The sequence below is a fragment of the Hemicordylus capensis genome, chromosome 5, assembly GCF_027244095.1.
Source record: "Hemicordylus capensis ecotype Gifberg chromosome 5, rHemCap1.1.pri, whole genome shotgun sequence".
Lineage (NCBI taxonomy): Eukaryota > Metazoa > Chordata > Lepidosauria > Squamata > Cordylidae > Hemicordylus > Hemicordylus capensis.
Genome location: NC_069661.1, coordinates 20,317,589 through 20,342,642, shown reverse-complemented (window position 1 = coordinate 20,342,642; position 25,054 = coordinate 20,317,589). Strand labels below are relative to the sequence as shown.

Here is a 25,054-nt window from a genome sequence, read left to right as displayed (position 1 = left end):
CCCCATTCAGGAACAGGTCTTCATTTTTTCCCAGTAAAAGGGGAATGGGGCATCCTGCTTCCTGACCAAGACATGTTTGACCACAGAGTCCTCAGAGAATACAACTGTCAAGCCAGACCAGTGCTTCTGCAGGCCCTGAGTCCATATCTAAGTCCATACCAGGAATGTGTTTTCTCCAATCCAAGCCTGCCTAAAGTGGAAAGTCTTTACCTGTCTTCTACAGGTGGGAAGAAACTGGCTCCAGCAAACTTCATGTACAAGAGTTCTAGAAGGCTGTGGCTTGCACCTGCATCAACCTTCCTATACTGGTGGCCGAAATCCTGACTAAATTACTCAAAATAAAGTAAAGGTAAAGTTTTCTGTCAAGTTGGTGTCGATTCCTGGTGACCACAGAGCCCTGTGGTTGTCTTTGGTAGAATACAGAAGGGGTTTACCATTGCCATCTCCCGTGCAGTATGAGATGATGCCTTTCAGCACCTTCCTATATCGCTGCTACCCGATATAGGTGTTTCTCATAGTCTGGGAAACATACCAGCGGGGATTCAAAAGAGCAACCTCTTGCTCCCTTGGCAAGTTACTTCCCCACTGTGCCCTTAGGTGGCTACTCAACCTAAGTCCCACTGAAATTAATAGGACATGAATTTCAATGGGACATCTTTTGAGTAGCATTGCCAGGATGTCAGCCTCTGAAAAACTGATGTAAAACCAGATTTTTCCTGCTAATCTTAACACATGGGGGAGAGATGTTATGGCAAGAAGAGGACAACCAAACGTAGCCAAATTTAACCAAACATAGCCTGAATAAGCACCTCTTAGCACCCCATCTGCATCTGCTTCTAAGCCCCAGTGGATACCCACAATCTTTGCATGGCAAATTAGTATTAAGAAAGAAAGTCCCTGTTAGGGATGTGCATGAACCAGGTTGGAGGCCCTTTTATGGACCTCCGAACTGGTTTGAAGGTCCGGCAGTTTGGCTGGTTCAATAGCGGTGGGGTTACCTTTAAGGAGCAGGGAGGGTGCTTTTACCCCGCTGCCTGCCGCATCTTCCCCGATGGTGCTCCGATTAAAAATGGTCCCACAGTGTGGCAACATACTTCCGGGCCGCATACCTCCTTGCTGCCCCGGTGCATGTCGGACTGCAAGTGCCCGGTGTGCATGTGTTTTTAATCAAAGTGCTAGCAGGGAAACATGGGGGGGGGTTAAGAGCACCCCCCCCCTGCTCCATAAAGATACCCCCCCCACCATTGAACTGGCCGTCGCCGGTTCCATGCACATCCTTAGTCTCTGTGGCATGTACAACCTTATAGGAGTTCACAGGAAACTGCCTTATATAGTCATACCTTGGTCCCTCTAGCTCAGGATTGTCTGCCTGGGGGTAAACATCTTTCTACCCTCCCATTTTTGTTGGACAAGAAGTCCCACCATCCTCCCTATTGGCCACCGTGGAGCTGGGGGTGATGGAAGTGGTGGTCTGGAAGCATCTGGTGGGCCGAAGTTGTGCATCCCTGATCTATGCTGACTGGCAGCAGCTCTCCAAGGTTTCAGGCAGGGATCTTTTCTAGCATTACCTGGAGATGCTAGGGATTGGATCAGGGACCCTTTGTGTGCAACACACACACAGGCACACAAACATATACTCCAAATGGGGAGAATATCCATATGGGTGAAGGCAAACCCAATGATACGCTAGTTCCGGACCATGTTGGGCTTTATAGGACAAAGCCTGAATCATGTTGAGAAAGACTGGAAGGAAATTTTCTCCAAAGTGAAATTCAAAGAAAATTTCATGGTACCTCTAAGAAGATAATTTCAGAGTTCCTTCCAAGGGCAAACATCTGAGAATTTATCCAGACCATTTCTTTATTCTCTACATCCAATTACATGAGAGCTGACATATCATCCTTTTACCTACTGGCTCTAATCAGGAGTAATCTTACCACTACAACCTACATTTGGAAACTTTTGGGGTATCATGACATACAGGGGTAGAGTTGCAACCTTGAGTTAACACTAAGTGAAGCAATCACACACCTTTCACACGCTTGGATCCACATCTTGGCATACATGATGTGAACTAACTTGCGACCACATCTGTTTTCATTTCACAAACTGGAGTGGAGGCAAAAACAATATTCTCTTATGTGAAAACATCTTTTAAAAAATGAAATGTCAAATGCTGAAAGATGTGTTGTAGAAAACCTTTACTCCTTCCCTAACCCCTGATCTTCCCATTCAGAACGTTTCCAGAAATAGGAATTCGCTTTCAAGAATGGATAGATGATCTAAATCTGAAACAGGTTTCTGGCTTGCATGCTGTACATCGAATTTGACCTTGCACTTTTAGAGAGCAATGCCTTCCTTCAACTACTTTATGCACAGAGTCAAAAGCCATAGGGGGAAATGGATTACAAGATAAACAGTCAAAGAGGAGAAGTGACTAGAATAAGAAAACGAGCAAGTGCAGGCTATCAATTCCAGTTGTGACCTTCAACAAAACAGAGTGCTCTGAGCCTCTAGTATTCACAAACCAAACTGTTGCTTCGTTTATCGAAATGTGCAAAGGGAAGAAGGCGAGCTTTATATTATTACCACCACCTAGGAGGCATCAGATCCCCCAAGGAAAACATACCCATCAGTTTTCCATCACAGGACAAGCAACAGCTTGCAGGAGGGGAGCTGGAGATTTTAATCAGGGAAAATTGCAAGGGAGAAAGACTCAAAACTAGGCCTGGCGTTGAAATTTGGACAAGTGAAACTGGGGAGCAAGTGTCAGGGTGCCTCCCAAGAAGAAACGTCTGAGAATTTTCCAGGAAAGTCAAATGACTTCTTGTAAGACAAATTAAATATCTTTTTTAAAAAGGGAAAAAAAGAAAAAGGAGATCCTAATGATGGGTCTCCAAGATGACATCTAATTGAGCTCTTGGGCTGCAATCTTATTTAACTTTGCCTGGGTGTAAGCCCTATTGTACACAGTGAGGCTATTCTCACGATGGGGGGAAACCGGGCTAAAGGAATCCAGCCCAGCTTTCCCCCATTGTGAGAACCAGTGGGCTAACAGGTGAGCCCGGTGGTTCAATGGTGGCTAACCCACCAAAGAAGCCCTCCCCTTGAACGGGGTTTGTGGAGTGAGCGCTCCACTAACCCCATGTTCCCGATCGTGAGTCGCCATGGAGTGGCTCTGCACTGTGGCTACTTGTGAGAAGATCCCTGCCAGGAGGCTAAAACGAGCCTCCCAGTGACTGGGGTCTCACCAGAATGCCCTGCGCAGGCATTCTGGGACTCACGCTGGACATCCTGGGTCTTCTGGGGGCCGGGTGGCCCCTGATCCCTGCAGCCCCTACTGGCTCCATGAATGAGCCGGTAGTCGTGTGGATAGCTGATCCAGCCACCCAGCAATGGGCAACTACTCGTCTATGCCCGCTCTCCCCGTAGAACCCTCCCAGGCTCTACACATGGATCGTGTTAGAGCCTCAGTGGCTGACATCTTAAGCAGGCAGGCTTGTTCACAAAACCATGTACTGGGTACAACAAGCATCCTACCCAGTCTAAGGAGCTGTGGGCTCTCCTGATTTCTGGCTGTGTATGAGTGAGAAACAAGCTAGGAGGAGGTGAGAAATGTGACCGTCTGCTAAGCCCCAGCTGGGTAGGATGACTTTTCCTCCTACCTTGTGTGGACATTGGGGACAGAATCTGGGTAGGGTGTCTCATCCTTCTCACCTGGGGCTTAGCAGATGATCACACTCCCCGCTTCCTATCTTGTTTTTCACTCGCACATAACTGAAAATTGGGAGCGCACACAGCTCCCTGGACTGTTCGTGGTCATGCGAACAAGCCTAGTATGTGCCCATGCTGTAGAGCACTTCTCTTAGCTGTACAACATTGGTTGTGCACAGTGACTGAATGACACTGGCGACGGTGGCCTGGGTTCAAAATGTGGCGGCTACCTTCCCATCCACATTCCCAGCGTACCTGCCACCTTTCTCTCCCCCACCCTGCCTGGGCCCAGAGGCGTTCTTACCCCTGGATTTCAGGGTCAGGGTCCAGGGCCTCCACAGCCCATAGGCGCCCCCAAATCATCTTTAGTCTGTCCTGGGCAGTGTGGTCGCCTGGTGGAGCATGATGATATGATTTGCAGAGGGGTGCTCCAAAGGCCTTTAGATCCGGCTCCAAAATTTCCTAAGTGTACCTCTGCCTGGGCCCCATGGCTATTTCCTCACTGGTTACGTCCATGGCGTAATACCTGCTGCAGCTCCTCCCCTGTTGTCGGGCCTCTGCCTCCATGTTCGCTACAGCTCCTAGAGCTCCAAAAACTACAGTGGCTTCCTAAGCTTTGCCTGGCCACTCTGCAGTCTAAAACCATCATGGCCCAGTGCCTGTTACTGTGCTATGATGTCTAGGGATGTGCGGAATGTTTGGGGTACAGAATGATTGTACCCGAATCTACTTGTTTCGGACGATTTGTACACAAAACAAATCACCCCTCTGCAAGCTTGGCAAGACTTGGCTCCAAAACAAATTACCCAAATCTCGGAGCTGAATGTTTTGTTGTTTCCGACCTCCATTTGGTGACAATTCCTTCCTGGTTCCAGATTGGCTCTTTGGGCTCTTGCCACTGCTGACTGACCCCACACTGGCCAGGGAAAGGTTGAAGAAGGGGCAAGGATGGGGATGGGGAGTTCGAGGAGGGGTTTTCAATTAGATTTAAAGAGGCAGCAGCCACCATTCTGCCTTCTGCCTCATGGGAGAAGAGAGAGAGAGAGAGAGCTTTGCTGTGCTTTGCCTTGCCTATTGCCTTCTGCCTTGCTAGCCTGAGCCCAGCCTGCCTTGCCACCCAGCCTGCCTGCCCCTGCTGTGTGCCAGCCTGGAGTGTATTCTCTGCTGCATTGCTTTTTTTGTTCCTGCTGCTGGTTCTTTTTTCACCCTGTTCCTGCTGCTGAGAGAATCACTGCCTGCCTGTGCCTGCTGTCTGTGCCAGGCAGCCATCAGCCCAAGAGCTTTTGCCCCAGCCCCCCCCCATCTGAAAACTGAAGAAGGAGAACTGGAGACTGAAGAAGAGAGAGTAGACTCAGAGACCAGACCACAGAAGTGGACAACTGGACACACAACGTGGGTGAAGCCCTAGACTGAGTACCCATTTAACTAACACACACAAACACACACTACACACACAGGTCTCCGGAATGGTGTATTCTTGGGGTGTTTTTTTCATGTATGGAGGGAGGTTTTGGGTTGCAATTGAATTTAAAAAGTTGTGTGTTGTTAAGTTTAGAAGAAATTCAAACAGGGGTTCTGTCAGTGGGAGGGATCCCCATTAGCTAGTACTAGTAGGTGGTTAGAAGGGTAGCGTAGACTTGTGGTTTTAAAAACAATTCTGTCTTTTTTTCCCATTCCAAAGATTTTTTTTTTTTTGCATTTTAAGAAAACAGAAGCCTGTCCTCCAGCCCTCTGTACCCATAATATAGATCAGTATTAATATTCTCTGCCCAGCAGCCGGCAGGCTCTGAGTGGGCACAGACTCTAGCCTCTTCCCTGTGCCCATTTAGTTTACCACCCACCCACCCCCAACTACAGCCTTAAACAAGGAAAACCTTCAGTCACCACTCCAGTCCAGCCCAGGCCTTTTATTCCCTGCCCAGCAGCCTACAGATTCGGGGCAGAAAAGGGGCATGAAGGCCTGCTGAATTGATGCCAAAATGAAAATGATGAATGTCAATGTGATAATATGATGCTGATGCTGATGATGTGATGATGAGTTGTTCATTCATTTCTGTTTTGTAATGTGGCTTGCACTTGTCTCTTTAATGTTTGTTGTCTGAGACTTTGCTTTGCTTTTTTCCACCCATGGAAGGACTGTGACTGAAGCAGCAGCACATGCACACATGCACCCACCTACCCCCACCCCCCGCTGTGGCCAAGGATGAGCTTGCTGCTGGTGCCCTCACATGTCTGCCACACAGACTTAGAGAGCACATAGCATTCTGAGGCCACAACCAAAATTTTAACCCTAAACCCATTAACCCTTTTGTAAAGCATGCATGCACAGGTATACTATGTTTCCCTCTTACATAATCTCAAGTCTAGCTCTGTGTGTGTGTGTGTGTGTGTGTGTGTGTGTGTGAGAGAGAGAGAGAGAGAGAGAGAGAGAGAGATGCCTTGGTTTGGTTTGTTGTTGTGCCTGTGTACTTTGGGGACCTCATGGATGGGTACAGGACAGGTTCTCTTTCTGTGTGTGGACTTCTTTGCAATGAAGACTGGGTCATATTGTGACTTGTAGTATCATCAGCGTTTTTATTCAAACTAGATTGCTTGCATCTACAATAGTTTGTGCTGCTGCTGCCACAGGCTCCAATTCGTTGCAGAAATATCCAAAAAAAAAGTGCCAAAAATTGTGCGCTGTTGCTGTCCTCATCACTCTTCTACTTGTGTAGGTGGGAGGGGGGGGCCAAACCTCGCTGTTCCACTGGCAGAATGTTGTTTTGCACCTTTACTTAACCCACTTTTATGGCCGGGTGCCGCAGATGTAGCTGTGCCTGTTACTTGTTGATGAAATGCTTGGAGGAGGGAGCAGAGGGCACATTTGATGCTGTTGTTGGCCCTAGTCTGCTGCATCTGTGATATCACACTTACTTAGTTGCTTGCTTGTTGCTGGCTGCTGCTGTTACCCTGCATTGGGAGGGGGTGCGTGGGGCAGTGCATTTCATTATTGTTGTTTCGCACTGTTGTGTGTAGATCAATTGCATTTCTGTTGGGGGGGGGATGGTGGGACACAGTGGATATGTGTGACCTTTGGATACTTTGCTCTTTGCAAAGCTCTGTTGTTGTTGTTGTTCAGGTGTGCTGCATCCACCCTATGGGACTATAGACACAGACAGTGTCCATTTCTGCCTGTGGGTGCCTCCCAGGAGTGCCACAGTGGGTCGAGTGGTAGTGCCCCAATGGGTACCTGCTGTCACCCAGGTTTCAGAGGAACTGGTGAAAGGGGTGATCTTTAAAGAATTTCTGAGGTTTGTGTTGTCTTTAAGCTTTCCCCCCATATGAAATAGTGGGGATTTCAGCAGCCCCATAACTCCACTTGGGGGGCACCGGGGTGGCCCAGAGTGTGTGGTGGTATAGAGCAGATAGGGTGCCTACCACCCCCAAACCCACAAGCCCATGGGGTAATGGATTTTGTTGTTTCTAGGTGTTCTGAGGGTAGATTCTCAGGTAGCAAATGAGAGTCGATTCAATCACCCCTTTCACCAATTCCTCTGAAACCTGGGTGGTAACAGGCACCCACTGGGACATGACCACCCAACCCACTCTTCTGCCCCTGAAACCCCCTTTCTGGCCCGAATCTGCCCCAAAGACATACCAACTTCAAAAATCATTTAAAAATCAGCCCTTTTCCCAATTTCTTTGAAATTTGGGTGGTAGCTTCCACCCATTGGGCACTACCACCCACCCCACTCTTTTGGCCTGAGGACCCTTTTTTAAAATCCGAATTTATTTGGATTCAGAAAATTTGGGTACAAACTAAATCTGGGGTGATTCTGGGGAGGGGGAGCGGTGTCAGATTCGGACCCAAAACAAATTGGGGATGTTTTGATTTGGGTACATATCAAAACAAAAAAATTGATTCATGCACACCCCTAATGATGTCTTTGTACAGCATGGTTGCCAGGTAAAGCTTAGAAAACTACGGCAGCTTGTTAAAATTTGCCCAGCTGCTGTGGGGTATAAAGACGTCATGGCCCAGTCCCTATTGCTGGGCCATGACTAGTTTATGCTGCGCAGTGGTTGGGCAAAGCTTAGGTAGCTGCCTGGAACCTTAGGAACTATCACGGAGGCAGTGGAGGCAGCTTCCTGGGGAGGTACATTTTATTTATTTATTTATTTATTTATTTATTTAACATTTTTATACTGCCCAAAACTTACGTCTCTGGGCGGTTAAGGATGAAAGATGATGGGTGGATGAAGGATGATGAAGAAGGACGATACATGAAGGATGATGGGATGCAAGCAGGAGCCTGGGGGCTTGAGGGTGCAAGTGGGGAGAGGCAGCAGGTAAGCAGCCCCTGGTGGGGAGCGGCCCCTGATCATGGAACATGTCGGCTCAATTTTAGGGGTATGAAGGGGTGGGTGGGGGGAGCAGATTTCATCTGTCTTTCCATCTTCCAGAAGCATCCTGTGCATCACAGACATATGTCCCTTAGAGCAAAGGTCACAGCCCTCAGGAACATATTTTTGTGATTCATAGGGAATGTCGGCAGAAGCAGGGAGCAGCATAACCCCCCCCTCCCGGCACACAAATGCCCACCTCCATGTGGTAGGTGGGAAGCCTACCACAGGAGAGCTGGTCTTGTGCTAGCAAGCATGACCTTTGCTACCTTTGCTAAGCAGGGTCTGCTCTGGTTGCATATGGATGGGAGACTACATGCGTGAGCACTGTAACTTAGGGGATGGAGCCGCTCTGGGAAGAGCATCTGAGGTTCCAAGTTCCCTCCCTGGCACCTCCAAGATAGGGCTAAGAGAGATTCCTGCCCGCAACCTTGGAGAAGCCGCTACCAGTCTGTGTAGACAATACTGAGCTAGATGGACCAGTGGTCTGACTCAGTATATGCCAGCTTCCTATGTTTCTGTGTTCCAATACCAGTTGCAGGGGACTAACAGCAGGAGAGAGGCCATGCCCTCAGCTCTTGCCTGCGGGCTTCCCAGTGGCACCTGGTGGGCCACTGTGAGAAACAGGACACTGGCCTAGATGGGCCTGATCCAGCAGCGCTGTTCTTATGTCTTCAGCAGTATTGGAACTTCTCCCTGGAGTGCCACTGTGTCCTTAGTCAGGGCGTTGGCTAGTGAAGTTTACTACTACATACACATGTATAGGGCAGACTGTGAGAGAGTGCATTCTCTTTGCCCTTGTGTCACTAAAGCTGCAAGGGTTTCCCCCAACTACCCAGCTCCATTTTGATTTATGTAATTATCACATTAGTCTCTATTTAACAGATCCATTAGAAGTTTTAAAATTATTTTAATTAAAACTCCACTGAACTCTGGCAGTTGTTCCCCATTAACTCCTAACAGATGTCTTAAATGGACTTGTCTGCTAATGAATTTTTTACGCAAATTAGATTAGATGGAAAGTGCATATTTTGCCAAAATGAGACACTTGTAAAACCTGCTTTGTACCTAAAAGGCAGGTTTCTTGCATAAGGACATCTGGTGAACAGTGGATTAATTTTAGTAGCAGATTATGCATTTTTAATCAACAGTGAGGCTCAAGCCACCAATGCAGGCTGTGGGTATAGTATTTAAGTACCATAAAGATCACACTTGCAGCTATTTGGAACAAACATCTCTTCAGATTCTTGTCACTGAATTTTATGTGCATATCCCAGTTGAAGCCTGGGGTGTTTTAATGCTACTGTAAACTGAATGGAAACTGTACGGAGTCCAAGATTGCCCTGTTTCCTAGGGTCTGGCTTTAGCACCAGTTCAATTGGTACTTAACGTGTGAATGCTGAGGACCTTTAGAAACCAGCCCATGCAAGAATTACAAAGCATAAGGGCAAAAAATGAAGGTAGAAAACCCCTCATGAGATGGGCATATTGAACAACGAGGACTATTGTGCACTGATGGAGAAAGTCGAAGGTATTAAAACATGGCTTTGATCATGTGCTTAACCATCACTTCCTGAGCGCAGCAGTGAACATGCCTGTAACTTTGGAGAAGCCACTGCCAGTCTGTGTCGACAGTACTGAGCTAGATGGACCAATGGTCTGAATCCTATGTTCCTAAAAGGGAAAAGTGCCCCAGCTCCTTTTTTTTTTAAAGGAGAGCTGGTCTTGGGATAGTGAGCATGAATTGTCCTCCTTCCTAAGCAGGACCTACCTTGGTTTGCATTTGGATGGGTTGCTAAGTATGAACACTGTAAGATATTTCCCTTAGGTGGATGAGGCCATAGCTCAGTGGTAAAGCATCTGCTTTGCATGCAGAACGTCTCAGGTTCACTCCCTGGTATCTCCAGGTAGGGCTGAGAGACTCCTATTTAATTACTAGGTGCATGCATGTATGAATGAGCCATTACAAATCTAACTCTATGGCTCAAACATTTGTATTGTCTTACATCACTTTATACTAAAAGCTTTTCACTGGAGTTAGTTCATAGGTTCAAGTGTTGAGACATCAAACAAGAACACATAGAGGCGTTTCACATGAGCAGAGTGAAGCACCGAAAGGAGGTCTGCAGGGAGAGCGGGTGTGACCCACTCTCCCCGCAGACGATCACTTACCTGTTGCTGAGCAGGTGAATCACCCACCCGGACGGGCAGCGGCTTCCCTGCACCTCTCCTGCGCCTCGCTCAGGCACTCTGGGGGTTGGGCGCCAGGAAGCACCGCCATGCAGCACTCCACCCCCCCCACCCCCGGAGCCTGAATAATGCACCATGCAAGTGCACGGTGCATTACTGAGAGCCCCCCTCCCCCTGACTGTTTCTGCTGCGGCTGTAAGCAGCCACAGCAGACACACGACTATGTAGCCCAGTTTTGGGGTACTTATCTATCCCCAAGCAGGAGAGGCAAGCTCATAAGAAGGTTGGGGAAGCAGGGACCTCCAGGTCTTCTTGTATTTCTCATGACATCTTTGGGAGCATGTTAGTTAGTTAGTACATTTATATACCACCCCATATGAAAGGTCCCTGGGCGATTCACAATATAAAAACATTAAAACATTAACATAATTTAAAAAAATTAAAACACAATAAAAACGCTAAAACCAAAGCATTAAAACTATAAACTAAACAGCCTGATTAAACAGGTATGTTTTTAACCTTCTTAAAAACATTCAGAGAAGGTGAAACTCTAATTTCGTTAGGAAGCCCGTTCCAAAGTCCTGGGGCAACTTTAGAAAATGCCCGGTCTCAAGTCGCCACCAACTAAGCTGCTGGCAACTGCAACCGGACCTCCCTTTTTAACTACCCTGGGCCCAAGCGATTCAAGGCGTTGTAGGTAATAACCAGCACTTTGTATTTCGCCTGGAAACTTATTGGCAGCCAGTGTAGTTCTTTTAAAATGGGTGTAATACGATCTCTTCGGGCTGGAGACCATCCTGGCGGCTGCATTCCGTACCAACTGCAATTTCCAAACGATGTACAAAGGCATAATAGTATTATGACTATTAAGAGGGGTTTAGATCAATTCATGGAGAACAGGCCTATCAATGGCTATAGTTTTATAGGCCACCTCCAGCCTCAGAGGCAAGATGCCTGTAAATACCAGTTGCAGGGGAGCAGCTGCAGGAAAGAGGGCATGCCCTCACCTCTTGCCTGTGGGCTTCCTAGTAGCACCTGGTGGGCTACTGTGTGAAACAGGATGCTGGACTATATGGACCCTGGGCCTGATCCAGCAGGGCTGTTTTTATGTTCTTATGACCTGAAGTTTGGGAAGGGCTGAGCTTCAAATCAGCTAACTTAGATCCAATCTGAATTGAGCCCAAAACATGACTTTGTAGAGAAACAAAATAGCTGTTCACAAGTTTGACTCAGGCCTACGTTTTTTCATGTGAAGCCCTTTCCTCAACTAACAGTGAAATTCGGTGTGGGAGCAATTATCCTGGAAGTATTCAAGAAGTGACCACGTGCATAAAATAGCTGTGGCAGCACTCCCTTCTCCTCCCAGCCCCAAAACCAGGACACTGCCTACCCAGCCATGCTGGGAAAATGTTAGTTTCAATCCAAAACAAAGCAGTCAGTGGGAAATGCCTGCAAGTCGGCTAGAGTCAAACAACAGCTGCATTATGAAACTGGGGGACCAATGATGTTGGTTGCTCTCTTTGGCCGGACAGTTGACCTTCAAAGCTGGCTCATGGACAAAAAGCAAATGATTCTGGGAGGGATACAGGAATTAGATGACCCAGGACACTAACAAAGAATGGATCATTTCCCACTGGGAGGGAGAAAGTAAAAAAGAACTGGGAACCATTCAAATTATGGCTCTCAGTCTTGAAATTAGTTGTTGGAGCATTGCATTAACTTGCATTTTCTTACCACTTCCGTCCCCTCTAGAGTATGGGGGAAAGAAGACTATTTATGACTTCACCTGTTTCTTCAATATCTCATGCTTCTATTTTCTTTAGCAGTCCTCCAGAGCTTTCAAGGGCATGCGGAAAAAGATAGCTCCGCTCGGACCAACAAATCAGCACAAAAGAAGTGGCCACTCTCTTGTGTTTAGTAATATCAAAGTATTATAGTTCTTGGCAAAGGAAGGGAAAACCGGATTTTGCATAGTGTGGCCTTACCGATCCCGTGCATATTCTGAGGCTTTCACACAACCTCATGGCCACTGCTGGGCGTGCTGCGGGGGAGGCGGGAGTTCGCCTGTCTTTCCCAGCAGACGAGCAGCGGCTGTCCTCCACTCTGCTGTGCTGTACACCCACACAAGCGGCAGTGCAACGATGGCAGGAGCTGAGAGCGGGAGGACTTTCCCTGCCTTGCATCCCAGCATGCCCTGTGCTAGAGAGCCAGTGTGGCGTAGTGGTTAGAGTGCTGGACTAGGACCGGGGAGACCCGAGTTCAAATCCCCCTTCAAGCCATGAAACTCACTAGGTGACTCTGGGCCAGTCACTTCTCTCTCAGCCTTACCTACTTCACAGGGTTGTTGTGAGGAGAAACTCAAGTATGTAGTACAACGCTTTGGGCTCCTTGGAGGAAGAGCGGGATATAAATGTAAATATATATATATATATATGAGAAAGGCAGCGACTCACTGCCAGAAATGGTGGTGGGCCCTGGTGAAGTCTCTTAACCTGGCGGCAAGTGCCCAAACGATCACTTGCCGAGGTTAAGGGAACCACAGGTTCGCTTAACCTTGGGTAAATGCCAGGTTTAAAAGCAGGGCTAGGTGCAGAGGCAGCACCAGGATCGGGTTCAATCTCAGTGCTTCACATGAGGTGTTCCCTCTACGGTGTGTGCATGTGCGTGCGCAGACTAGGGTTTTTTTTGTTTTTTTGTTTTTAATGTCCACTCACTTAATTTTTGATCCTGCTCAGGTTGAATCAGGAAGGCCCCACTCTGGATGCATGTGAGCACACACTGCCTTGATACTGCCGCCCAGAACAAAACTCATTCCACCCACAGATGAAAAAAATTAGAGGGAACATGGTTCACATATGCAGCCTACCCCCGGCTGGGCTGCCCTGGCCTGGGCTAGGCTGTGTGTGTGAACAGCCTCTCTCTCTAGCTATACATGTTACATACACAGATATAGACCACAAGTTTCTGTTGGTCACGGTCAGATTCGTGGGGCATCCAAAGTCAAATTGCAGGTTCCTGTATGGTTATTAAAGTTTGGTTTCTCAGCACTGGACGAATAGCTTGAAAAACACAAAGACAATGAGAACGGAACCCCCACAAATACTGAAGTTCACCTGTACATTGTGTGTTGCTCAGTGAAAATGCTTTCTTAAGAGTTCTGTGTCTGCCTGGAGGTATTCTGTGTGAATACAACACAGATCTTACAACAGCATGCTACCATTTTGCCTTCCTTCCTTCCTTTGCCGACCGTCCATGGGGCCAATCCTAGGTGGGCTACTGTGCTACCCAAAGGTGCTCTTTCCCCTGAACTTTGGGGCTGAATTCCTGGGCTTCCACAGTCCCTGGGGGGCCCCCAATTCCTCTTTATGCTGTTCCGGGTGGCGTGGTCGCCCGGCCGAGCACGATGATGCTTAATTTGCCTTTAGGTCCAGGCTCCAAAATTACCTCTGGTGCCAAAAACCACCTTAAGTGGCGCACTGGGGAAATGTTTGACTAACAAGCAGAAGCTTGCCGGTTCGAATCCCCACTGCTACTATATCGGGCAGCAGAGATATAGGAAGATGCTGAAAGGCATCATCTCATACTGTGCAGGAGGAGGCAACGGTAAACCATTCCTGTATTCTACCAAAGACAACCACAGGGCTCTGTGGGCGCCAGGAGTAGAAATCAACTTGACGGCACGCTTTATCTTCACCTCCGGTGCCACCCCTGAGAACTAGCCCACGATCTTCCATCTGAAATGGCCCACATTACCCTGCTTTGCTTTGTGGTAGGACTGGCTTTGCACTGTACTCATTAACATGGTCAGCTCTCAGCTCAGGACTATTTGGGAACTAACTAACTAGTGAATGCACTCCACAAATGCAGACGCCAAGTATTTTTTAAAAAGTTACAGTTCTTTGCTCAGACATTCTTTCCGGGCTTTGAGGCCAACAACAGCCTTTCCCCCACTCCCACCATAACTGCAAGAGAGATCAGGTACTCCAGAAGGCAAATTTTGGAAGTTAAGAAAATCATCCTACCTACCATGACTTTGCTTGCCAGATAGTAAGGTCGTTCACATGACCAGCCCTGCCCAGGCTCAGACAGCCCTACCTGGGTAGGGCTGGTCAGGTGGAGTGCTGGGATTGGTCCCAATCCCGGCACTTTGCACTGGGGTCACCCGGGTTGTGTACCCAAGCGAATAGTGAGGTCGGAGGGCTCAAACACGCCTTTCTACACCACTCCCTGGCCCTATATCTGCTTGGGCTGCCTGCAGAGCTGGATGAAATCTCCCGATGCACCGCATTCCTGGTACAGTGCATTGTAGGAAGTCAGAAGACCTCCTCCTCTGGCTCCTGGCTCTGCCACTTGCAAGCATGTGCTGCACAAGCACACGAATGTGCTGAGCAAGCAGCGGAGCTTTCAGGAGAAGGGCGATCCTCTGCAGGGAGACAGGTAGGACCCTGCCTCCCCGCCAGCCCACCCTCCAGCCGGACAAGATGGTCATGTGAATGACCTTGTTGTCTGGCAAATTTCAAAGGTTTGCACACACATAATCACGCATGCTGTTCAATTTAGGCATTATATAGGTGTAAAATAAAATGCACCCTGTTAAAAAGTTATAAAGGTATTGTTTCTGGCAAGAAGGTCCTTCACGTGATTGTTCTGATGCTCCTACACTTGGCCAAACCACTTCACTAATTAGGTAACAGGGCCAAATAGGCCCCATAAAGTGAAATCAAACTTGACATTGACATTGATTTATTTTTTACAAATTTCATTGTATGTTTCAATGAACCATTATTTCATTGTAGCTCTTGCACCACCACTTCTCTGCCTCAACAACCCAGAACATTTGAAACCAGCACGGGATGTTGACCTGCAATCTCTGCCACAACCTCCTAGCTTGAGCTCCTTGATCCAGCAGCAACACAGCAAAATGTCCTGAACTAGCCAAAGGAAAAAAAGGTGCAGACTTATTTTCCTTATGGAGCCAAATATACTTTCACATTAGGCAACCACAGTCAAGTTGGGAGCCATCCGTGTGCTTGCAACTGGACCGCCTGCTCTGGAAACCCAAGTCCCCAAAACGCAGTCACCTGGGATATTGCTCAGGGTGAGTGGTTGAAGCAGGCCAGGCTGGGGCCTCCTTTCCTCCACCTCTCTTCTCCTGCCTCACTTTGCTGCCTCTTCCTTTGTACTTACCAAGGGTTTGGTTTCCTCCTCATCTTTGAAATAGCAGAGCTGCTCTCCCTTGAGGACAAACCAGCGTGTGTGCCAAGTCTTGACAAAGCCGCCTTGCTTCCTCAGCCACCCACACTTGATGGCAACGTGGCGTCCTTGGCTCAGCTGGGGACTCTCCGCAGAGCCATTGTGCTCCTCCATAATGAGGCCAGCAGACTCTCCTGGTGGGAGAAATAAGGAGGAACAGGAGGAGCGACATTAATTTATCTTTCAAACAGCAGCCCAGCAGTTTTCAAGGGAGCAGGAAAGAAGAACCTGACTTGGATTACTCAGAACTGTATCTCAGAACGGTATACACACAGGAGGACAGCTGGTCTTGTGCTAGCAAGCATAAACTGTCTCTTTTGCTAAGCAGGGTCCACTGTAGTTTGCTTTTGGATGGGAGACCATATGTGAGCCAGTGTAATGTAGTGGTTAGGGTGTTGGACGAGGACCAGGAAGACCTGAGTTCAAATCCCCATTCAGCCATGAAACTCACTGGGTGACTCTGGGCCAGTCACATATCTCTCAGCCTAACCTACTCACAGGATTGTTGTGAGGATAAACATAACCATGTACACTGCTCTGGGAAACTTGGAGGAAGGCAAAGGTAAGGTAAAGAGTGCTGTTGAGTCAGTGTCAGCTCCTGGTGACCACAGAGTCCTGTGGTTTTCTTTTGGTAGAATACGGGTGGGTGGGTTACCATTGCCTCCTCCTGCACAGTGTGAGATGATGCCTTTCAGCATCTTCCCATATTGCTGCTGCCTGATATAGGTGTTTCCCATAGTCTGGGAAACATACCAGCAAGGATTCGAACCAGCAATCTCTGGTTTGCTAATCAAGAGCAGGATATGAATGAATGAATGAAATAAGAGCTCTGCAAGATAATTCCCTTAGGGGATAGGGCTGTAGCTCAGTGATAGGGCATCTGCCTTGCATGCAGAAGGTCCCAGGTTCACTCCCTGACAGCATCTCCAGGTAGGGCTGGGGAAGATTCCTGCCTGTGACCTTGGAGAGCTGCTGCTAGTCAGTTTGGGCAATACTGAGCTAAATGGACCAAAGGTCTGACTCAGTATAAGGCAGCTTCCTATGTTCCTACACACAGCTCAGTCGCTGCATGGAAATAAGGGACCATGAACAAAGCCAGGTTTTAGATGCTTAGAAACCAAGCGTTCAGATGGAGCAAGTCACAATCTGGGAACCTGTCAGAGCACTCACAATGTTGGTTGAATATGTCGACTCAGATTGACTTCACCATCTCAAAAGGGCCCTTGTGCATTGTTCCTAAATTTCTTTAGACAGTCAAGGTATACAGTAACAGAAATCAATACTTTGATGTCTGACCTGGGCATACTACTAAATTGAGTGGGGGAGTCATAAGCATTTCCAAATGTATTATGAATAGAAGGCTGACATTTATTCAATATTTATTTTAATGAAAAGCCTGCTTCTAGAATACCTATCTATTTATGACATTTATAGCCCACCTTCCCCCACCCCCAAATGAAATTTAAGGCACCATACATGTGATTGAAAGGTAGCTCCCATCCAGACACTGACCAGACCATGACCTGCTTAGCTTCAACACAGTTGCTCCATCCCATCCCCTGAAATTTATTTCTCAACATCTGTAACTGAAAGCATGGTCTGTAGTTTATCTTGGTCCTTTCACTATTATCCTGGCAAAACATTTATCATTAGAGTTCCCACTCAGCTGCTTCTTGTTTGTTTAAGCTCAGCATCAGGGCTAGTTAACAGGCAGTTCTAAAAGGGCTTACACTAAAAATGATTATCAGAAGCATACAAACGATAGTCACATTTCCCCTTCTGGGATATTAACAACCCTGTTCACAACGGTTCTACAAACCACACATTTAAAAGTCCCCAGTGACACGAAGCCTTGGGCTGACCCAGAACGCACAAAGGGCCTGTTCTTGTGATTGGTGAGGTTGTCACTAAAGGGTTAATTATGATCACCGAGCTGTGCCAGGAATCATAGTCCCACCCATGGGCGTAGCGGCCGTTGGACAAGCAGGGACAAATGTCCCTGGGCCCAGAGGGTCAGGGGGCCCTCAAGGGCATCATGGGCATGCTCAACCCACACATCCTGGAGGGGAGGCCCAACCCACACATCCTTGAGTGGAGGTGGCAGGGCAGGGGTAGCAGCAGCAGCATTGAGGAGGTAGCAGTGGCAGGGAGCTGTCGGTTGCCTGCCCCTTGTGTGTGACATCGGACACAGAGGGTGTGGCTTAGGGTGCTGGGGCGCATGCATATTGTGCACACGATGGGGGGGGCCTCCACAGATTTTTCCCCTGGCCCCGGGGGTCTTGCTATGCCCCTGGTCCCACCGCCATGGTTAACTAGCATTAAACTACAATTTGCAACTACGATCTGATTGAAGTTCCCAACTGTAATTTAATGCTGGTTAGCTGCAGTGGCGGGATTACAGTCGCCAGTAAGGTATGGATTTTCATGTCACACTCTGCAGGAGTGCACCTGGCTTGGTGAACTTAGTTAATCCTTTAACTACCACTACCACTACTACGATGACGATGGCGATGAAGAATATTTCTACGCCACTTTTCAACAAAGATGATTAAAGTGGTTTACACAGAAAAATAAACAAGTAAGCAAGCAAGTAAATAAGAAAGAAAGATAGTTCCCGGTCCCAAAAAGGCTCACAATCTAAAAGGAAATATAAAGTAAACACTAGCAACAACCACAGGAAGGATGCTGTGCTGGGGCTGACTAGGGACAGTTGTTCTCCCCCTGCTAAATATGAATGAATAATTACTTTAAAAGGTGCCTCTTGGCTCAAGACTTAACTGGCAGGGGCCCAGTTAACTATGACCATGCTGGTAGAAAGAACAAGCCCAAACTGTTTCTGCCTCCATAGGACACAAGAGGCTGCCATATACTGAGTCAGACCATTAGTCCATCTAGCTCAGTATAGTCTACACAGACTGGCAGTGGCTTCACCAAGGTTGCAAGCAGGAGCCTCTCCAAGCCCTATCTGGGGATGCCAGGGAGGGAACTTGGAACCTTCTGCATGCAAACATGCTTTCCCCAGAGCGGCCCCATCCCCTAAGTCAAGCCGGCTCAACTTAGCCCCCCGCCCACTGCTGATTTTGGACTACAACTCCCATGATCCCCAGCCACAGTGGCCAATAGTCTGCGATTATGGAAGTTGTAGGCCAACATCTGCAGGAGGACTGAAGCTGAGCAGGCCTGCCCTAAGGGGAATATCTTACAGGGCTCACATATGTGGTATCCCATTCAAATGCAAATCAGGGTGGAACCTGCTTAGCAAAGAGGACAATTAATGCTTGGTCTCAGAAGACCAGCTCTCCTCCCTTTCAGCCTACAAGAGCCTATGGTTGGGAGGAGTTGCAAGGTCTGTTTGAATGGTGGGGCTGGAGGAGATTGGAGCAGAGGCGTAACTACTATTAGGCAAGGGGAGGCGGCTGCCTGGGGGGCCCCACGCCTCGAGGGGCCCCCCAGAGGCAAGTCACATGACTATATATTGTGAAGTGTGTGTGTATCAGCGAGAGGCCCATTTTAAAATTTTGTCTCTGGGCCCACTCCAGCCTTCTTATGCCCCTGGATTGGAGCCCATGAAAACAGTTGTCCTCAGAACCCACCAATTCACTAAAGAGACCTTGAGAAGAGACATATACCAAGTAAAGAGACGTGCTTGGCAGGTCCATGCATAATAAAATGCTGTGTTCATAGAGGAGGTGGGTTGTTGTTGTTTTTTGGTTTGTTTGTTTTTTGCAGAAGATGGTAACAAATACTGAGAGCAGGGAGACAACATCTGTGATTTTTTCTTTTAAAAAAAAGTACAGGACATCCTGAAAGGGCTGAAAGTGGAAATGAAACCAGGCAAATTTCACTGAAATGCATTTGGGTGTATTTTTGTCAGAACTGAAAGTCTCCAGACATGGCTTTCCACTGTTTTGCATGTTTGGCCTATGGGCACCCGGACACTCATCGAAGACAAATAACTCCTTGGTGTTGCAGATGCTGAAATGATAAAAGGATTTGATTCTTCTGTAACCCAACACAAACCTAAAACTCAGTCCGGATATACAAGCAGTGTTCCGAAAAACTAAAAGAAGTTGACACCTACAGGAACTGCAGAAGGACAGTTGCATGCTAATTTAAAGAGTACACTTCCCCCCTTTCTGAATAAGCTAAATGGAAATGAGGCTTCTTGACGAAGTAAATATTGTGACTGCAGCAAGAGCATGGGGAAAGCATGTTGGGAAATCAGACACACTTAAAAAAAATTTTTTTTGAAGTTCATCTACTTTAGAGCACAGAGCCATCAGACCTATAGTAGCACCTGCCTTTTCTGGATATCACCCCCATTCCCATGACCCAAGGCAGCACATATATAAGAAGGGAAAGAGAAGTCGTGATGTGCCCGGACCGGTCCGGAGGCCATTCTAAAGGCCTCCGGACCGGTCCAGCCATGAGCGGTTCGGGGTTCAGGCGATTTGGGTGGGTGGTTGCTTTAAGAGCGGGGGGGGAGGGTTTACTTACCCCTCACACCACTTCCCCCCTCCGGTGCCCATAGTTCCTTTAGTAATTGGGGCATTAGGAGACCTCCCTGCCGTAGCAAGGGTTAATTGTATAGTTAGTGATTCGCGCTGATTGGTGAGCTGGAAGTCAATTTTTGTTTAATTGGATGTAATGAGATTTTCAAGATATTGTTAAAATCAATAAAAATTTAAAGCAAAAAAAAAAAAAAGGATAACTCCCTGCTGCCCCTTCCCCCATTTCACTGCTCAAGGCTCCAAGCCCAGGACCCAGAAGTCTTCTGCGCGCGCTTCACGTCTTTAAAAATATCCCCTAAGGCGGGGTTTTTTGTGGCATAATACCTAATACCTAAGGAGGTATTGCAGCGGCGGTGGCAGTAATTGGGGTGGCAGAATACCTCCCTGCCGCCCCTTCACCTGTTTCACTTCTAAAGGCTCCCAGGAGCCAGAAGTCTTCTGTGTGTGCGCGCACGCACGTACGTCACGGAGACGTGAAGCGTGCGCACGATGTCCGTGCGAGCAGAAGACGTCTGGGTCCTGGGAGCCTTTAGAAGTGAAACAGGTGAAGGGGCGGCAGGGAGGTATCCTGCCACCCCAATTACTGCCGCCGCCGCAGTACCTCCTTAGGTATTAGGTATTATGCCACAAAACCCCCCACCTTAGGAGATATTTTTAAAGACATGAAGCGCGCACACGATGTGCGCGCAGAAGACTTCTGGGTCCTGGGCTGGGAGCCCTGAGCAGTGAAACGGAGGAAGGGGTGGCAGGGAGGTATCCTGCCGCCCCAATTGCTATTGGAACTACGGGCGCCGGAGGAGGAAAGTGGCGGGAGGAGTAAGTAAACCCTCCCCCCGCTCTTAAAGCAACCCCCACCCCAGTGCCGGACCGCAGTTCGGCGGTTCCGTGCACACCCCTAAAGAGAAGGATGGGGGGGACCAAAGCAGGGGCTTAGTTCAGGTATCCCATTTCTGGTCCCTCCTGGTCGCACACACCATGGTTAATGCTGGTGCTCCGCAAACCCAGGCTTCCCGATTGTGAGACCCCCGGAGAGGAGGCGAAGAGCTGCCTCCCAGCTCCGGGGGTCTCGACAGCATGCCCTGCGCGCTTGCGCAGGGCATGCTGCAGCTTCCGAGGGCTGATCGGCCCCTGCTCCCCCCAGCCCCTGCCGGCTCCGTCACGGAGCCGGTAACCGTGTGGGTGGCCGATCGTGTGCAGGGAGAGTGGGCTTAGCCTGCTCTCCCCCCTGCATTCACAAAAACCAGGTCTCACTGATCATGAGACCCGGCTCAAAGTCTTCTATAAAGCCAGAAATGCAAGGAAAAGGGAGGGGAGCATTTCTGCCCATTGCTCATTCCTGATCCAGCAAAATATGGTTGATCAGGAATGGGACATCAGAACTGAGTACGCAAAGAAGGTGGAGGAGGAGGGAGGAGGGGAAGGGAAGGAGAAACAAGCCACAAGAGACGCCCAGAAATGGAACACAGACCAAGATTCAAAGAACTCTAGGAATTCAGACCATTGAATACAATGCTATCAACACACCTATGAAATGTTATTCACACTTTGACTGCCAGGTGCAGAGGTTCCTCCTTCCAGGCTTTGATATGACTTTTGCAGGCATAAACTGATGCCCTTAACTTTTAATGATTTTTAGCTGCAAGAGATAGATCTGCAAGCAGGAAAATCGCTAGCTCAGTGAACTATGGGCAAATCCTCTTTCCTCTAGAAGAAATCTAATCTGTATAGTTTAAAAAAAAATGCTGCAGGCTCAATGAACCCTGCTGACCCCAGGATGGGGCAAAATGAAAATGAAGTCCTTTCACATGGCTGACATTTCTAAGAAGACTGGGCTGTGGGCAATCCAAAGCCAACGATTTCTCCATCATTATCACTGTGTGCCTCTGTCTTTGCTGGCCCAACCCTGTGCAATCCAACCTTAAATTCAACAGCACATACACCCCAAAATGAGTGTGCATAGGTATGCAGATTTACTTTTCCTCCCTTCCCATCATAGCCTCCTCACTATGGGAGGAGAGCTGGTCTTGTGGTAGCAAGCATGCATTGTCCCTTTTGCTAAGCAGGGTTCATGCTGGTTTGCATTTGAATGGGAGACTACATGGGAACACTGCAAGATATTCCCCTTAGGGGATGGAGCCGCTCTGGGAAGAGCAGAAGGTTTCAAGTTCCCTCCCTGGCAGCATCTCCAAGATAGGGCTGAGTGAGACTCCTGCCTGCCTGCAACCTTGGAGAAGCCGCTGCCAGTCTGTGTAGACAATACTGAGGTAGATGGACCTATGGTCTGACTCGGTAAAAGGCAGCTTCCTATGTTCCTATGGCTACTGGTGTTCCAACACAAGCTACCATGTTTCCTTATGCTCTAAAATTTTTAAAACATGACTTCTCTGCTTGCTTAAAAGCAGCAGTAATTTTTACGCATTTCATGCATGCATATTTGTGGCACATTAATAATTGTGATAGCAAAGACTGACGTTCCAGCAGGCACTGACACCACCTGGAAGTGCATGAAAAAGGTGATGGTCCTAGATCAGAAGAAGCTCTATAAGGTCAGTGGAAGAGCAACTGCTTTGCCTGTAGAAGGCACAGGCGCTCTTACCCCTGTACTTCTGGGCTGAAGACAATGACCCTCACACACCCCGGGGCCCCCCAAATCTTCCTAAGTCTGTCCTGAGTGGTGTGGTCACCGTGCAGCACCAGGCAGCAGCCAATTGTGACTGTGCCAAGCATGACCTCAGCTTTAGAGGCAGAGGGTAGAGTGGGGAAAGAAATATGTGGGATGGGAATATGTTAAGTTGCGTGTTGAAATGTTTCTGCTAATGCATATTTGCATAAATATACCTGTTTTATATTCTTGTGAGTTCAGTTGCTGTTTGTGCCCTCAAGAACCCACGTGTTAAAAATACTGCATGTGTCACAGTGTGTGTGTGTGTGTGTGTGTGTGTGTGTGTGTGTGTGTGTGCAGGGGGATGATGCCTAACTTGCAGCTGCGGGTGAGGCCTCCAAAGGCCTTTAGGTCCAGGCTCCAAAATTGCCTAGGTGCACCTCTGGTAGAAGGTCCCAGGTTTAATCCCTGGCATCTCAAAGTAGGACTGAGAAATATTCATTTGAAAGCTTGGGCAGTTGAGCAGCTGCTGCTGCTGTCAGCATGTGCAGACAACACTGTGCAAGATGGACCAATGTTCTGACTCCGGACTTGTTCACACAACCACCAGCAAGGTAGGAGAAGCACCCAACCTGGCTACGAGAACCGGGCAAGCTCCCGATTTTGCAAACATTAAGGTGGGAGGCTGGGAGAATGATCACATGCAAGGCAGTAACTGGGTAGGACAAGCATGTCCTATCCAGATTCTGTCTCCAGCTTTTTAACAAGGTAGGAGGGAAAGCCACCTTACCCAGCTGCCCCCTTGCACACGATCATTCTCCCTGCCTCCTACCTTAAAGTTTGCAAGCACATGACCGAGAATCAGGAGCTTTCCTGGCTCTCTGAGCCAGGCTGAGAACTTCTACTCTGCTGATGGTCATGTGGACAAGCCTACTGTGTAAAGCAGCTTCTACGTAACCTAGGTTCCTGTCAGAGGAAGAGGTTGGCTGCATCACCCACTTGGTAACAGTTGTCTTTCATTTGTCCTACCATTTTTATGCCACATTTATTGATGGCGGTGGTATTTTTATACTCTTCTGGAATATTCCTTTTTCAAACCTCTCCTGAACCCAACAAAATCTTTCAGCACTTCATCACAAATTCACAAACAAAAGTAAACATGCAACTAACACTTCTTTTGAATACGACAAAACACTGTTGAAAGTCTGGACCTTAACGTGGCAAGGCAAAGATCTGTTTGTTCCAATAACTTTAATTACATCTTCCGGAGGATAAGCCAGAGGATTATCTCTCAAATAAGCTTGACTGAAGCATTCTGAGGAAACACACACACACACACACACACACACACACACACACACACACACACACCAGTATCAGCTTTCACAGAAAATCACATTTGAATAAAATTGAGCCCCTGATTCTAAGTACATTAGATTGGACTATTTTATACCTCACATTAGAACATTACAAGGAAAAGAAAACTAATTCCAAATATGCTCTTCCTCTTGCATTAGTTTGCACAAGCAGAAAGGAAGAAAAAGTGCTATGGAATTTACATATAAGAGCACTGCGTGAACTTTTAATCATTCATTTCTCCATTAAAAGCGGTTTACCTCACCTTGCAATTCCAAATCGACAAGGTGACTTACAATCAATATATATATAAAGTTGTGCTGTCAAGTCGGTGTAGACTCCTGGTGACCACAGAGCCCTGTGGTTGTCTTTGGTAGAATACAGGAGGGGTCATCTATAGCCACAGTATAAAAAACAACAGGAAAAAGATATGGGAAACACATATCTACAACTTCTTACAACTCCTGATCGTGGGAACCACCGGGCTTGCAGGCGAGCCCGGTGGTTCCAAGGCGGCTAGCCCGCCGAATCCCCCCACCCCTTAAATGAGGTTAACAGAGCACTTTTTTTGCTCGTGTGCATGTGTTGACACATGAGTAGATCCCTGACTAGGAGGCTGCAGCCAGCCTCCCAGCCTTGGGGGTCTCTCCAGAATGCCCCGCGCACTCACGTGGGGCATCCCAGCCCCCAATCCCCGCAGTCCCCACCAGCTCCTTGATGGAGCTGGTAGTCAATCTGCCTAGGGCTGCTCTCCCCACAGACCCACCAGAAGCTCTTCTCACTGACAGTGAGAAGAGCTTCAACTCTTCAGGGTTTCAAGCAGGGATCTTTCTTAGCTCTACCTGAAAATGCTGCCAGAGACCAAATCTGGGACCTTCTACATGCAAAGCCTGTATTCTAGCACTGAACTAGGCCTCTTCCTAAGAGACTACAGTAAGATTTTGGAAGTACAGGTAGAGTCATATGGGAGAAGGTGGTCCTTATTTAAGCTAACCTAGAGACAGAATGAGCCCTTTCTCACAACTAGTGAAAAAGGGCTACCCTG

At 48.0% G+C, this 25,054-nt stretch overlaps 1 protein-coding gene across 7 annotated transcripts in view; it reads right to left on the bottom strand.

Annotated features, from left to right (window-relative positions):
- ARHGAP24 (Rho GTPase activating protein 24) overlaps positions 1–25,054 on the bottom strand; it is a 552,712-nt gene that overhangs the window by 364,291 nt on the left and 163,367 nt on the right. For all 7 annotated transcript variants that reach the window (XM_053255944.1, XM_053255948.1, XM_053255950.1 and 4 more), the window contains one exon: positions 15,475–15,674. In XM_053255944.1, the coding sequence (XP_053111919.1) occupies positions 15,475–15,654 (180 nt within the window). In that variant the 5' untranslated portion in view covers positions 15,655–15,674. The remainder of the gene's footprint in view (positions 1–15,474; positions 15,675–25,054) is intronic.